Below are 16,570 nucleotides of genomic sequence, written 5' to 3'. Positions count from 1 at the left end.
GGCAGAGGGAAGAAAAATGCCACCAAAATTTTTTTAAGTGTGAGTTCTTTAAAGCAAGCAGGAATTTATCATGCTCGAATAGGTGTAGAGTTCCAAAGCCCTCCAGAGCAGTTCAGGGAAACCCAGCTGTGCACACCTGGTGAGCTTTAAATCTGTCTGTGAACTCATCAATCTCCAACCAACTGCTGTTAAATGCCTGCACCCCCTTAATTTATTTAGATTTTGGCTTTAGAAGTTTTCCTTTATAGCAACTACTGTGAAAAAAATGAAGACTATCTAATAGTAGGTGATTTCAGTTAATTCTGTTTCAGATGCTGATTTAAGAAAAATAAGCCTCAGACATCTTTGTTTCACTAGTCTCTAAAATTTCTATGACCCACTTAATATCTGATTTATGGCATCACTAATTCAATAAGCCGAAATTGCTACCTGCTTCAAGCAGAATAAAAAGGGCTTTATTCCTCTTCTCCTGATAAATCCTGGAGAAGCACCATGAGAAAAGGCACAAGTGTCTGTTTGTCCATGTCCTGCAGTATTTCTGAGTGCACGGACAGCGAGGCCGAGACGGTGATGCAGCTGCGGAACGAGCTGAGGGACAAGGAGATGAAGCTGACGGACATCCGCCTGGAAGCCCTCAGCTCTGCCCACCAGCTGGACCAGCTGCGGGAGGCCATGAACAGGATGCAGGTGAGCAACAGCCACCCCAGCTCCTGCAGCCTGTGCTGATGTGGGAAACACTGGCCAACCACCCGCACAGTAAAGATCAGAAGTTTTTGAATGCGTACTGAAAGCTGTGTTCAGCTTTGTGCCAGTGTTAAACCTTCATTAAAAGTCAGCATGAACGCCTGACTTTGCTGCCCTCAGCTGCAGCTGTTTCAACCCCAAGATGGGTCCATCATTTTGTTGACTGTCAAAATGTTTCCATGCTCTCTGCCTTAAGGTAGTTGCATTTCAGTGTTAGTGAATTCACACATATTTTAGGATGCTTTGAAAAGTTTTACAGAAAGGACATTGTAGTAATTAAAACCTGTAATTAAGACATTATGAAAACAGCATTTCTGCTAAACTGCCGTTTATTCTTAAGTTACTTACGTTGCTATCTTATAATCATGTTTTCACTGTGCCTTCTAACATTTGGCTTGTCTTTTCAAGAGTGAGATTGAAAAGTTAAAAGCAGAGAACGATCGGCTGAAATCTGAAAACCACGGCAGCTGTAGCAGGGCTCAGTCTCAGGTTTCCATCTCCTCCTCTCCCAGACACTCAGTGGGTCTCTCTCAACACAGCCTGAACCTCACAGAGTCAACCAGTCTCGGTGAGTTTAATGAGAAGGGTGGTGGGGCAGGTTTTATCCTGCACTTGGAAGGCTTGGGTTAGTTAGCTGTGGAAAAATGAAAGCGTGAGGATTATTAACAGCTGAGGTGTGGAAATATGTCACGAGCTGGCACAAAGCCTTCTTTTAAATATCATCGTAGGTCTGCTACACCCTTGGTCGGAGGTGTCCAATTATGACCTCAGCTCTGAAAAGTCATGTTTAAAGCCATTTAATGGTGCACTTTTGCCAGGGGATATATCATAGGAAGGAAAATATAGAGTAACTGGCTAATAATTTTCAATGACCTTCCCTTTTTAAGAGGGATGTATGGCAGGGAAGTCAGTCAGCCTGGTTCTTGTGTTTTACCTTGGGGCATATGAAGCCCAGACGTGTTGTGTTTGACTACAGTAAACCAGAATAGCCTCCATTGTAACTGAGCTCCAGCTGTGAAGCTGTTGATGTTTCCTGTCCACAGACATGCTGTTGGATGACACTGGAGATGGCTCTGCCCGGAAAGAAGGGGGCAGGCACGTCAAAATAGTCGTCAACTTCCAGGACGAGATGAAATGGAAGGAGGTGAGTTCTGTTTCATCCCTAGCTTTGAGATGTAAGTGACCTTGGAATGTGTGAGGGGATTCAAGTCTGCAAAGGACTTTTAGGAATTTTCTCAGGAAAACAGTTTATAGGTGTATTAATAGTGATAGAGAAAGCACTTGGCTACCTCCAGCTTCCTTGGGGCTGCTGAGAGGGACCAAAATACCAGAAGCACCAGTCTTGTGGAAGAACTTGACAAATCCAAGCTGGGAGATCTATACCATATCATCCTAGTTGAAGTTGTCCTCTCTGGCACAAATACCCTGTTTAGAATGACAGCTTTCAGATGTTTTCCATCCACAAGTAATTGGAAGAATCCTAAATACCCAAATAAATAGCAAATATTGTAAAATTGCTTCCCATCTCATGTGTTTAACGTACTACGTGCATGAATGTAATACACAGTCCTTGCCAAGGAATGGCCTTCCTTAATCTCACATTTTTGAGTACCTGTAGAAGTGTGTTTAAGAAGTAAGTTCATGTCTTTCTGAGGAGTGGACAAAAGTTTGAATGATCCAAAATAAAATGGACTTAGCAGATCTTTCCATTGAATACCAATTTTGCATTAATTAGGACAACCGCAGATAAACAGTAGAACTGCTGCTAATTGACTGCAGTCAGAGCAAGTTTTAATAACACTTCAAATCTTACGATAGAAATTAGTTTTTCTTCAATTAATGTTTCACAGTGAGTGCAGCTGTAGAAAAACAGAAAAATTCTATTTTTTCTTATTTCTTTTTATCTGCCTTAAAAATCAGTTATAAAATTCAAAATGATGTGATACATCAAACAATTTATAAATATAAACTTTCTTTCTATATTACTGCTTCTACATATAGCCATATATAATTTATATGTATATAGGTTTCTCTGCCCACAGCAGCATTTCTAGAAATAAATAGGATAAACCTTGCAAATGTAACATCTTTGATTGTGAAGTCATGGAAGAATTAATTTGACATCTACTTTTCTGTCTAGAATATTCCTAAGAGTCTTTCTGTCTCTTTGTTAAACTGTAATCCTCTCAGAGATTTTGAATTCTTCATGGTATTAATAAATACATTTAACTTAACATCACAGCCACCTAAGTATCCTTTAGATTTGTGACTCCAACACTGTAGAAAGTGTTTATCATATGAAAAGGATTCCATACACCATCCAGAATTTACCATATATAGTAAGGATACACCATTATTTAAAAACAAAAGGGGAGGGGCAGGGAAGCTAGCATTTTAATTACATTAACCACACTTGTCTGATAGAGTTACTTCTGTGCCTTTAGGACTCCAGGCCTCGCACCTTCCTCATAGGCTGCATTGGAGTCAGTGGGAAGACCAAGTGGGATGTTCTGGATGGGGTTGTGAGACGCCTGTTTAAGGTCAGTGGGTACAGAATGCTGTGAGCTCAAGTTCTCCTGTGGGGATTTGATGGTACCAAGCTGTATTTAACTTTGTGTGTTAAGTCTGTCACAGCAGAGAACAAACTCCCAGTGCTGCCTGACTTCCAGTGTCCCTTTTCCACCCCAGGAGTACATCATCCACGTGGATCCCGTGAGCCAGCTGGGGCTGAACTCAGACAGTGTTCTGGGCTACAGCATCGGAGAAATCAAGCGCACCAACAGTGCAGAGACCCCGGAGCTGCTGCCCTGTGGCTACCTGGTTGGAGAAAACAACACTATTTCAGTGACCATCAAAGGTAATTTCACCTGACCTGCCTGCTGGAGTTCTCACTGTTGACAGTTTTATCAGTTTTATGTTGCTGTGTCAAGACACTCAGAGTAGAAACTTTTTATTGTGCTGCTTTTTCCTGTTCCTATCATTTATTTACTTCCTTCTGTTTTCATTTGATAAAGACAGCACTTGGGGTATGCTGTGGTTTTAGCAAGTTTTCAGCCTGTAACTGTAGGAATAATTACACGCTCCACAGATCTTGAGTTGTCCTGGAGAAGACTTCACACCACAAGGGATGCAGTGGAGCTGTTTGAGCAGCAAAGTACTTTCCAAATGAGTCAAGCCTCAAAATTTCATTACCTCTTTATCACAGCTATAGTTGTTATTTCCTTCATGCAAGGTAAAAAAACCATAAATCTTGACTGATTTGCTTGATCAGTCTCACTGAAGAGTCCCTCCTTGACTACCAGGAAGGAGGGAGCCCAAATTTTATGAAACACCTTAAAGTCTGGATTTTTCAAAATGCATGCTTTTCAGGATTCCCATCAATTTTATTCTGTAATACTGATAAAAATTTAATATTTATATTTTTCATATTGTTTCTCAGGGAAGCACTTTTTAATGAAAACTATACTATGTAACTAAGCTTAGGGGTAAAATCCTCAGCTGCTGCATTTTGAACGTACATCAGTTTGCTCAAAGTTAGACCAGTGAAATCTGCAGACAGATGGTATTTGAGGGCAATGCCAAACATTCTTCAGATCAACTTTGAAATCTGACTGAAAGCAGATTTTTGAATATTGGTATAAAAACCAAGTTAACCTTGTATAACAAACCAGTGGGCAGGAAGACAAAATAAACTGTGAAATACATCACTTATACTGAGGCTTGACATGAACCCAGGATATTCTACTTATATAAAATGCATTGTCCAGTCATAAATCCTAACTGAAATATTGCATAAAGTCTAGCTGTGTCTGTAAAGTTGCAGTTTGAGTTTATATTTAACTTGCACTGGCTTGACTTGTGCCTTGAAGGTTCAGAAGTGATAACAGTTTGCAATAAAATAGAAATCTATTCAATCAATTTATGGAAAATCACTTACATATACCTTTGAGATACAAAGCTGCCTATATAAATATTTAATATTCCAAGTAACCACTGAGGTGCAAACATTTCTCTGGGTGATCTGCCAGCTTCCCTTCCTGCTGTTTATTTTGAAGCAATGTGTATTTTTCCCTGAGCCAATTCTGCCTAAAGTGACTGCTGACATGGCATAAATGCTTATCAGTAAGGAGTTTTCTGTTAGAGGAGATAACTATCAGCATACAGAGAAGGAGTTTAATTACAAGCATTTGGGAAAGTAGGGGGAGTTGATGATAGCTGGGGTTTTTTTTTGTCTAGTGATCCAAAAGTAAACAGGTACATTCTGGGTGAGTGTGTGGTGAAATGCTGTAAAATGGATGGCTTGTGCATGAGAAGTGTGGCCTGGAATGCTTTGGTCTGGCAGCTCCCAAAGGGCCTTAGGGATGCAGCTGAGGACTTAAACAGGCTGAAGGAGGATGCAGGCTAAGCCCACAGGTCACCCCTGCACTTGTTTTTCCAGCTTTATGTGTGCCTCTCTCAGCCACGAGGGATACCAGGGTGGGGAAGGGCTTTGGCTCTGAAGTGAAGAACAGCTTGGTCAGGTCCATTTGGACAAAGACTGGGACTCCCTGTGAGTGAGGGCTGTTTCCCTGCTGCAGGTCTCTGCGAGAACAGTCTGGACGGGCTGGTGTTCGAGTCGCTGATCCCGAAGCCCATCCTGCAGCGCTACGTGTCCCTGCTGATGGAGCACAGGCGGATCATCCTGTCCGGCCCCAGTGGCACGGGCAAAACCTACCTGGCCAACCGCCTGTCCGAGTACATGGTCCTCAGAGAGGGCAGGGAGCTGGCCGAGGGCATCATTGCCACCTTCAACGTCGACCATAAATCCAGTAAGGTGAGCACGCGGAAACCATCCGTGCACAGCCTACACTAGCACGGGTCCAAAATGAAAGACTCCTTTCTTAGTGTACATCATTTTGAACTTCCCTTTATTTTCAAGGCATTATGTTGATTCTGAAGGAAACGGTATTTAAGGTTTTCAGATTCACCTGATTATGGGCCTGGAACAGCAGGCTTCCAGGTGTGTATTTAAACACCTAAAGCTGTCATGGTTTTCAAGTGTTTAGGAGCCTGAGAATTGCCGAGGAAGTTAAACACCTGCATAAAATTCCCAGAGACTTAAGCAATCCCTATTGCATGTGGGCACTTTTCCCAAAACCCTCAAATGCATCTCCAGGCTGCCAGGAGCTTCTGCAGCTGCAAGTATCAGCAGTTGTAATCATGTGCTGGGTTTGGAGGGGCTGTTGTGCAGACACATTCCTGGGCAGGTGAGGCGTGCCTCTGCTTTTTTATGTGCTGCTGGTTTTGCTGAATATACTGCCAGTGATCATCTAGATTAAAGAGAAAGAAAGAACGAGAGAAAGAGAGAGAAAGAAAGAAAGCAAGCTGTATATTTGATGGCCTTAGGCATGTTTTCCTCTGGAGGAAAGGAATGGTTGAAATTATGGTTGTAAGCCACTTGTATGATTTCAGACATGCTTTAAAGCTGCTGAGAGCTTTTCAACCACTCAGCAGCAGCACCAAAAGCTCATCCTTCTTACACAGCATTACTGAAGGCATCCAAATTTGGCCTCTGACGAGGGATGCTTTGTTCCAGATTAATTTTGTCAACTGTATTTTGATAGAAACACAGTTGTAAGATGATACAACAAATCTAGCTGGAATGCAGTTTGGTTCGGGATGGGGAGAGTTGAACAAGTTCCTGAAAAGAAACAAAAATATATTTCAGACCTCTTAGTTCTGACACTGATGAATAAAAACCACAAATTAAATTACAAAATATTATCCCCCTTTAAGCCCTTATCTCACACAGGTTTTCTGATACAATCTTTGAGTCTTCAGCATGACCTACAAAAGAGAAAGAAAACCGTATCTTGTGTTTTCTCATGGAAAATGTGTGATTTGTTAGATGTCAGAGTCTTTTGCTTTAGATTTTGTTACCAAGCTTCTCTATCTTAATTGAATTTTAAGGAATGTGAAGAAAAAAAATTTTTTTTTCCTTCTTTTCTTTATATCTGCTTTGCAGGAACTCCGCCAGTACCTGTCCAACTTGGCAGACCAGTGTAACAGTGAAAATAATGCTGTGGATATGCCTCTTGTCATCATTTTGGATAATTTGCACCATGTTAGCTCCCTAGGAGAGATCTTCAATGGACTCCTGAACTGCAAGTACCACAAATGGTAAAGAAATAGTATCAGAACACATCGCAAATGTTAATTCTGGACTCTGAGCACTGCAGCTGCAAAATCCAATCACAAAATCAAGGTCTACATTAATTTAATGATGTGGAGGAAGATGACCAGGTTTTCCATATTGCGGACAGTGCTTCAGAAGGATCTTTTTCCTTCATGAAATTATCCATTTTTATGAAATAAGTAATTAAAAAGGAGTTGCATTTGCTTCATGATGTAGATCTTTGGTAGTAAAACCCTGTTTGTAGTGAAAGTCCTGTTTTGGGATTTCTGGTTTGCTTTCAGAATTTGATGTTCTCAGAATCTCAATAGAGAATTTGGTTATAAGTATCTACAAAACCTTCTTTGACAAAAGAGTTTTGAATAACCTTTTTTAATGTTCAGGTTTTACTTAAAACTTGTTTTCCAAAATTTACAAGTTTGATTTGCTTGTGTTTTTTTCCCAATAGTCCATATATTATTGGCACAATGAACCAAGCCACCTCCTCCACACCTAATCTTCAACTTCACCATAATTTCAGGTACTGTTTGTTCATGTTTCTCATTTATGTTTGTGGTCTGTAATGTAGTAAAGGAGCAATGGCTACTGAGTCATCTGAAATTGTTCTTATCAGCTGAAACAGCAAAGTGAGTGGGAAATGCCATTTGCTCCTGCTTGCTGCCCTGACATGTGCAGCTTGGTTATGGTGCTGTCATTAAAGGAACTGGGTTCATAAAGCTTTTACTTTACAGAGGATTGTTAAGATATTTGACCTTCTACCAGATTTTCAGTAAGACTATTTAGGCAAAGCAGATTAATGACAAATGAGCTGAAACAATGCACAATAAAAATTGGTTCATCTAGTGAAGTATTCCAAAGTAACTTTTGCTGAAAACCATGCATGACTGGAATAACCCATTTTGATTCTGATAATCTGTAAATAAGAAGAGAAATGTAGTCAAGAATAGTTACATTCGGTAGCATGGAAGAGAAATGATGGCCATTTCTACTGTTCTGCCACAGATGGGTGCTATGTGCAAACCACACTGAGCCAGTCAAAGGCTTTCTCGGCCGTTTCTTGAGGAGAAAACTGATCGAGACGGAGATCAGTGGCAGGATGAGGAATGCAGAGCTGGTTAAGATTATTGATTGGATTCCCAAGGTCTGGCAACATCTGAACAAATTCTTGGAGGCTCACAGCTCCTCTGATGTTACTATTGGTAAGTGCTTTGCTCAGGCATATGTAAATATATGTATTCTATTTCCTTGTATAGCAGGTGTATCTTTGTAATTAGTAAAAAAGGCTTTCTTTAAAACCCTACTTTTAGATGTTATCAATCCTATTTTTGATGCTTATTGTGATTGTGATTTGAGTGTAATGTCTGAATTTCCCTCTCCAGGTCCACGGCTCTTCCTCTCCTGTCCAATAGATGTAGATGGTTCTAGAGTTTGGTTCACTGACTTGTGGAACTACTCCATCATTCCATATCTTCTGGAGGCAGTTAGAGAAGGGCTACAGGTAAGCAGGCAGAAGGGAAAAATCATAGGTCTAGAGTGGCATCTGCTCAAAAGGTAACAAAACTCAGTAGTGGCAACATTTTCTGTAGATACGGAACCAGAATTGTCAATCATTTCAGGCAGAATTAGTCTCTTCAAGCACTTTTGAAATAGAGAGTGGAAGAAATGATTAGATGCCAAACTGCTGATGTTTTCAGTGGGGGGAGTTAGACGTACAAATACCTTTCAATATTGTGTTCCAGAAGCACACCTTAAAATTATCCTGTGCATCAGAAAAACATGCTTGTGGTCATTAACTTTGTTACACAGGATTTTCCTTTGGAAGTCAAATCTTTCAGCATAGGAACAAAGCTGTGTACAGGGAAAAATGTATTCATGAATGACAGGATCATAGCAGTGACATTTTGATTACTTCTCAGTACGTAAGATGATTTTTTTAGTAGATTCCTTCATAATTCTTTCAGAGGATGAAGTGAAATCATCACTGATTGCCTGTGCTTAGTAACTGATTCGTACTCTGGCAATTTGGAATGATTTTAAGTGTTGCCATGCAATTTTTGGTGTCTGTATGACTGTGAAGCTTGTTGGAATCAGGAGGTGGGTTCAGCAGAGAATTGCTATGGACTTGCTGTTTAGGTAGGGAAAAAAAAGAGGTTTTTTAATAATCAGTCTTTGTTCACAGAGTAAGCCCAGAGTAAGCACCTAGTTTAAGATATGGTTTCGAACTAAGCTTTTACTAATGGATTCTTACAAATCTCTGAAATACATGAATTCTCCAAGTTTTGGGTAAAATTTGGGCAAACTGCAACTGCCATTTGAAATTTGTCAGTACTTGGAGACCCCATTTTCTTTGGGACAACTGTGGTAGACTCTTAGACATGAGGAAAACGATAGATCCTGGAGTACAAAACACATTCAGCAACTTTGCTAGAAATAGAGCAGGAGAACCATTTTATGTAAAACTTGTTATAAAGGAAGGTAATGGGAGCCAGGAGTCTTTCCAACCTAAAGCAAGAGAAAAAGAGCAGGTGACTTTGTTTGCTCTTGTAAGGGAGAAAACTGATACTCACAGTAATGCCTGGGCTCCTTGTACTGGGGTTTGAAGCTCTCATATCACTGATCAGTACGTGTGGAAAGCATTGAAAAACTCGTAATGGAAGTGGAGAAAGAGAGTGAGCAATTGATAAAACCATCCTTGTGCTTCCTTGTTCTGCCCAGTATCTCCATCTTTCCTTAGGTTATTTGAGTGGCTTGTGTTCCAGGTGTAAGGACTTCAGTTTCTCACCTTGTCCCCTTCAGTCCCATTTCCCCAAATTGCACTAATTCATTCCTGTTTAAAAAATTTCATTTTGTTTGGTTGATGGATAAGATACACTTTAGTGCTTGAAAGAGTAGCCAGAGTGGTGCTAATGAGCAAGCTAATGCTAGAAATGTGGGTTTCATCTGGGGCTATTTTCTGTTCCCCACACCCACAAAGGCTCCTCTGAGAGCACATTTTCTTTCCTGAAATTGCTTGCCAGAAAAGAAAGGTGGGCTCCTAATTTCACTCTGATCTCTGTGGATCTGCACTGAGCTATTTTTATGTTTCTGTTTCTCATTCAGAGAATTATTTTGGGTCAAATACAAACAAACCAAATGGATCCTAGCAATAATTGCTCCCATGGGAGCTGACTTGTTTTGTTCTTCAAAACAGGGATGTGAAAATTAGAAGGTTGTATAAAACCCAAGTTCTTCCTGCTTGGTCTATCAGTACAGAATGCAGCACCAGCAAAAAGAGAACCCAGAGTCCCTTGTGGCTTCCTGCCACTGTCACTCATACTCCAGTGATTTTTCTTTCACGCTTTGTGGATCAACCTGTTCCATCCTTGTCCCGTGACTTGCTCCCTGCAAAACATGCCAGTGGGAGGGGTGGACAGACCTGGTTGCCATGGAAGAGGATAGTGAGTCGTTCGGTCTCTCCTGAGCTTGGATCCGCTCAGACTTTAGAGAGAAAAGACATGAAAAATATAAAATCCATGCCACTTACCAAATGACATGTATCATTGTAAATCTGAAAACAAGATTAAAATAGGAAATCTGGTTTGCCACATCTTGAAGCCATTATGCTGGGAAGATAACATAGCAGGGCTGAAGGATGAAGAGTTTGGGCTGTGGAGGAGGCTGCGTTTCAGATTGCCTAGCACCATCTGCTGGCACCTCTGCTCCCTCCTGCTTCACTGCACACCACGTGGTGGTATTCGTGCATGCAAAATCTAAGCCCATAAAAAACACACCAAGAAGAAATAGTGTTGAAGGAAGTGAGATAGTCCTAGATCCATCAGAGAACTGGTGAATTTCTTCGCTAGACTGTTGTTTTTCCCCTTGTGCAGGGGGATAAAGGAAGGGGACAGTTCTCTGAGTTCAAGTGACAAGATGTCAGAGACAACCTCCAGTTGCTGAAGGATGTTGTTGGTGCAATTCATAAAGTGGAAATAAATGTTTTAAAGCCACCTGAAGCTGTATTTATTCTTTTGGAAGTCATGAGGCATTAAAATGGGTGTGTTGTCTAGCTAAGGCAAATGGAATATGGAAGGGTGAACACATTGGGATTCAGTAATGCAGTCTATTCCGTAAAGAAAACTGTTTTTGAAACAGAGCTTGCTTACTTAGAAACCTGACCATAGACAAATGCTGCTGGTTCTTTTTCTTGGTTGAATATGAAAAAGATCTGACTTGAAAACTTTATGCCTTGACATCCATCATTATTGCCTGATGACAGATCTCAGGTTTCCTCCTCCACATTCCATGGATGACAGTTTGTAAGGCAGCTGCCAGTGCAATCCAGATGTCAGCACTGATGGCTTCTTTTGTGTGCTGACACTGTTTAAAGTTGACTTTATTAGGTGATGTTATTTTCGGGCATTTCTTCCTTCCAAGAGAAGGGCACTGCAGTCTCAGAGAAGGTGGTCAGCTGCTTTCAAATTAGTGCCATCACAAAGGGCTTTGTGTTTCATTAGGGTAAGGAAAACCTCATGTTCAGCCCTGCTTGAGAAGTGTTTCCTGCAGCCCAAGAACCACGGCACGTTCATTTCAGTTAGGGAGGCACTGGATGAGATGGTTGGAACGTCTGACGTGGTTTTGTGCTCTTTCAGTTGTATGGGAGGAGAGCGCCCTGGGAGGATCCTGCCAAGTGGGTGATGGACACTTACCCCTGGGCAGCCACCCCCCAGCACCACGAGTGGCCTCCTCTGCTCCAGCTGCGGCCTGAGGACGTGGGCTTTGACGGCTACTCCGTGTCCCGGGAAGGCTCCACCAGCAAACAAGTTCCAGTGAGTGATGCTGAAGGAGATCCTCTGGTAAGCTCTCCTGTCTGGAACAGCAGAACCATTTCATTTTCCTTGTTTCTAGGGATTAGAAACAGGAGCTGCTCTATGGCTGTTGTCTCATTTTCTCCTTTACTGGAAAGCCTGTGTTTTATCAGTAACTTGAATGCTGCTGTGATTTACAGTCACACCCCTTTTCTGAGTCTCGGTATTGCTTACCCCGCTTGTTCCTTCCTTTCCTTCCTTGCCTGCTGGCAAAGCAAATGCCACTGGAGCTGTTGTGTGGAGTTAATGCTGTTCCTACCTCAGAATACAAATAATCATGAGCTTCCTTGCCTTTGCAGATGAACATGCTAATGAGACTGCAGGAGGCAGCCAACTTCTCCAGTCCCCAGAGTTATGACAGCGACTCCAACAGCAACAGCCATCACGATGACATCCTGGATTCATCCCTGGAGTCGACGCTGTGATCTTCTTCAGACAGAGAGAGGTTGTTTCCACCTGGCAAGAGCCCTGATCACAGACTCACGAAAAGAACACGTTCCTGGGCTGGGATCTCAGTATTAGAGCTGCAAGAACAAGACACTTGGAGCAATCTTGAACCTGGGTGCAGGCAACCCAAGCGACCTTTATATTGTTTTTCTTTTGACGATGATGAGAACTGCACTATTCCTTTGTTTCCTTCTTTTTAGTTGCTGTAAGCTCTCATGCCTAAGATCCTGAAGATGTTAAAAATAATCATCATTACTAAGTTGAAGGGACCGGGGGGGCAACTTCACAGCTATGAAGCAAACAGCTTTGTGCCATGTACTGTCTGGAAAGAGAGGGGAGAGGGAATATTTGCCTTTGCTGCTTCTGACCAAACACATTTACGTGAGGGCTGGACTTTTACCAATCAGCTTTGTGGATTAAACTCAGCTTCATATAGTTCTGGTGCTATAGCGGTATCACTTGCCTTGGGAATAATACTCAGTGAAGGCAAAGCTGCAAAACAGGGAAGTTTGGATAAATACTAAAAAAAGAGAAAAGGAAAAAAAAAAAACAAAAACAAAAAACGCTGCTCTCCTTGCCAGTCTGAGACCTTGGCTTTCTTTCATTTTGTGTTTATAAAGATTATATATATAAATAGGAATATATAAAAATATATATACAGTCTGAACAAATCAGGTTTTTTTCAAACACTGTGTAACAATTCAATCCTGCTACAAGTGAAAGATCAGGTAGCCCTTTGCTAGTCAGGGCCCAATTCTCTTCCCACTTACATCCACACCACCAGCTGGGCTGACTTCTGTGGCATTTACATCCCACTGATCCACCCTGAGGAGAGGGGGCTTCCCTCCTTCACAGAAGTCAGTGGAAGGGCTGTGCCCCATGAAGTCCTACAGCTCCAAAGGACCCTTGGCAGTGCACAGGCATGGTGAGCTCTGTACACAGAGGTGAGCTACACCCCTGCAAAGGGGTGAGTCAGACTTTGAGTTTTTAATTCCATGAAATGTTACAGCTGTTTTCTAAAAACTTTGGGTTTTGTTCAGAGGTTTCATTCCAATCAGCACAACCTGGTTTTAATTAACCAGGGGGTTAATTAAAATTCAGCTCTGTGGCAGTTCCAGAGCTTCTCTGGTGACAATACTGACTTCCATGACTTTTCTTTTTAATTGCAAAGAAAAAAAAATAACTATTTTAGCAGTATTCAGGTCTAGAAAAAAGAAGATAAGGTACTGAGTACTGTGTGCTTTGAGTTTAGCTGTGCCACGCTTTTGAGTTGTGGCAGAGCTGTGAACCTGGTTTGGTTTCTCCTCCTCTGTGAACGCACATACCCACACTATCAGTGTTAAGGCTTGTACTTCTGTTGGGGAACAAGAACACCTCCCAAAGAGTTGCACTTTCCTGGTGACACCACCATCCCCAGCATGTCAGCTGTACCTCAGCCACCACCTCACTCCTCCGTAGGGATTCATACGAGCCTTTCCAGCTCTCCTTTGGTGCTGACTTTTAAAAGCGATGCCTTATTTTGTACTAATTGTGTTTGATTAAATTAGTGCTGTATATTATGGGATTTTATTTAAAGAAACAGGGCTAAAGTCATCTCTTGAAATATCATAAGTTGCTGTGAATATTGTTTGTGTGAGATACTAGAATTTGTTTAAATGTGACAAAAAAAGGAGGGAAATGAGATAACATTTCAGGTTCATATCAATCCGCAGCTAATAAATCACTGAAGAGCTGTTTTATCCATGCAGGAGGGACAAAAAAAGCTTTTCAACTATAATAAATTACAGGAATATGCTGGTTTTTCAATGTACAGAAAGAAATCTTATTACAAACACTTTTTTAAGAGCTTGTGGGTTTAAAGGAACGTAACAGACAAATTCATGCTTCTGTGGCTCCGCTTGAGAGGATCGTTTTATTATACCTCATGACTTTCTGTAACATAACTGTACTTTGTCTTACTAAGCTGGTCTTGAATCTGCTCCTGTTACAACTTTTAAGTGCTGATGACTTTTTTTTTTAAAAAAGAAAAATATTGTAAAAGGAAAAATTTAAATATTTTAATGATGGGGGGGAAGAGCTTGGTGTTGTTACTGTTTTAACCTTATGAACTCTGATTTAATTATTTCACTGAATGGATAACAAAGGTTACTCAGCCAATTTTCCTAATCCAGTTATTGGTACTGTAAAAAATGGGATAGATCTGTATGGAATCAAATCCATAGCATGCTGATGATGACTTTGAGAGAAGTTAGTTTTTCCAGTAGTGTTGACAATTCTGCTTCCCAGCACTGACTTTACCTGCTACTACTGTGAATTTTGGTACCTAATCCCCCAACTGAATCCGTGCAGATAGAGCATGTGCCTGTAAAAAAAATCCAGTTGCAGGGCTAGGGCTTTAAATGGACTTGCTATCCTAGAAAATGTCTCGGTTGACCTTTAACTGAGTGCTAAAAGACATGTTTAAAGTGGTATTTTATTTGTGGGGAACGGGGTATTTTTTTTTCCCTCATGTTTAATCCTGTGCTTAAGCTCAGGAAGAAATTTCTATTACCTGTTATTTTTTATTGACACTAGCTTGGCTTAAAGTGAGAGGCAATTTTGAATAGGCTAGTCATTCTGAGCATCACAATATTCCGTGTCTTTCTGAAACTTCGGGAAGCAGGGTTACCTGTTGTGCACACATCATAGTTTTTATCAAGACTTTTCGTAGATTAAGTCTTTCTTTAAATGACTTCCTTCTCATTTAAGGCTTTTTCAAAACACCTCCTTTTTTTTTTTTTTTCCTTTTTTTCCCTCCTTACAAAGTTGGCTTGTTTAAAAAAATATCAACAAGAAATGCAAGATTCTATGCAACATTCGTGTTGAGTTATAAATTGAGAGAGAATAAACCATTTTCTTTCCTTCAGAACTGCCAAGAATGATACAGGCCATAAATGAGATGTGGTTTATTTGGGGAAGGGGAGGGAGGGGGTTGGTTAGCCTTTTTGTACATTTTGAAAGAAGCAAACTGATATTTCATTCTTGATGCTTAACTTCGATATTATGTGTATGAAATCTTGTCTAAATGTGGCAATTTTCTTTCAAGAAAAAAATAATATACAAAAACAAAGCAAAAAAATCTTTGTCGATATTAAATGGAAGGTTGCTGTTTTGATCTAGTCGTTTCCAGTGGAACAGTTTATGAAATATGTTCTATAAGATGTACATTTTTTCATTGTAACATAGAAATGTAAATATTTGATTAAAAGTGCTGCATTTTGATGAATTTTTTCTAGCCATTTTTAAAGAGAAAACTAGGAATTGAGTATTTTGTGTACGTTTATGATGTTTTCCATTTGCTCCTCTCCCTATTTAATTTTCAGTTCTCATTTAGGATTGGAATTTGTGAATGGTCTGTTTGAGATCATGCCTCCCCTTTCTCACTCTCCCCATTTCTACCCCTTCCCCACCCCGTGTCATGGAGAATAAAGCTGATGATTGTACCAGTCTTAAATTATTCACGATTCAATAAAATTGATGCTTATTTATTCAGATTTGTGGCTTCCCAGAGCTTTTTATCCCTTCTTCATCACCATGTTGTAATTTTTCATTTGAAGATCGTGGGGCTCGCTCCTTTAGTTTTGTTGTGTTTTTGTCAGTGCGTGTGAAAAGGTGGCAACAGCCCTCACCCATCCATCCAGTCTGGCCTGGAATGCTTCCAGGGGCATCTCCCACCCCTCTGGACAACCTTCACATTCCACAGAAGAGAGGTTGCTCTTCACCCATTTGGTAGAGGCAATATGGTTATACAGTAATAAATACATGGTCAGTAAAAACATGTAGGAAACTATTATCCTTCATGGCAAATAAATACTCTGACTAAAAAAAAAGTTGAAGTTCTCTATTCAGAAAGGATAAATGCAAACACCTCTGCACTTAAAATCTAAGGTGTTTTTTTTTTTTTCCTGGAGACTTACTCTCTTCATATTTCTGCATTTTTGGCAGTTCCGTGTCCACTTATCACCTGTTTGAATGATTAATGTTGGTAGGACAGATTCACGTGTAAAAAACTTCAAAGAAAATCCAAGTTCTGCTGCAAACCGATGATCTGCATTCAAGCTTGTTCGATCTAAAAATACTTCTAATGACACAGCAGTGTGAATGGTAGCTCAGAGCTGATGTGTAGTGTGGGCTTTGTCCTTCACAGCAGTTTTCCAGAGGCAGAATTGCTTTGGACATGCTCAAGCACATTTTTCTGTGTTCTGTAAACCTCCTTTGATTCACAGAATTGCATGTCCTAGACTTGGTCCTGGAAAATGCTTCAGTCTTGATCTTGGACAATTTTTGAATCCATACTGGACTGCCACCAAAATGCTTACTATCA

General features: G+C 40.7%; 1 protein-coding gene across 14 annotated transcripts in view; it reads left to right on the top strand.

The window, feature by feature from the left end:
* The window catches only part of NAV2 (neuron navigator 2), a 368,864-nt gene extending 353,124 nt beyond the window's left edge, over window positions 1–15,740 (top strand). For all 14 annotated transcript variants that reach the window (XM_019293757.3, XM_010412648.4, XM_010412647.4 and 11 more), the window contains 12 exons: window positions 534–687; window positions 1,153–1,312; window positions 1,788–1,888; window positions 3,189–3,284; window positions 3,433–3,601; window positions 5,322–5,557; window positions 6,749–6,903; window positions 7,365–7,436; window positions 7,919–8,115; window positions 8,296–8,414; window positions 11,545–11,748; window positions 12,060–15,740. In XM_019293757.3, coding sequence (XP_019149302.2) covers window positions 534–687; window positions 1,153–1,312; window positions 1,788–1,888; window positions 3,189–3,284; window positions 3,433–3,601; window positions 5,322–5,557; window positions 6,749–6,903; window positions 7,365–7,436; window positions 7,919–8,115; window positions 8,296–8,414; window positions 11,545–11,748; window positions 12,060–12,185 — 1,789 coding nt within the window. In that variant the 3' untranslated portion in view covers window positions 12,186–15,740. The remainder of the gene's footprint in view (window positions 1–533; window positions 688–1,152; window positions 1,313–1,787; window positions 1,889–3,188; window positions 3,285–3,432; window positions 3,602–5,321; window positions 5,558–6,748; window positions 6,904–7,364; window positions 7,437–7,918; window positions 8,116–8,295; window positions 8,415–11,544; window positions 11,749–12,059) is intronic.
* The last annotated feature ends 830 nt before the right edge of the window (window positions 15,741–16,570 follow it).

The sequence above is a fragment of the Corvus cornix genome, chromosome 5 (genome assembly GCF_000738735.6).
Source record: "Corvus cornix cornix isolate S_Up_H32 chromosome 5, ASM73873v5, whole genome shotgun sequence".
NCBI classification, from domain to species: Eukaryota; Metazoa; Chordata; class Aves; order Passeriformes; family Corvidae; genus Corvus; species Corvus cornix.
Note: the sequence above shows the minus strand (reverse complement) of the source record. Positions and strands in the feature narration are given on the sequence as shown.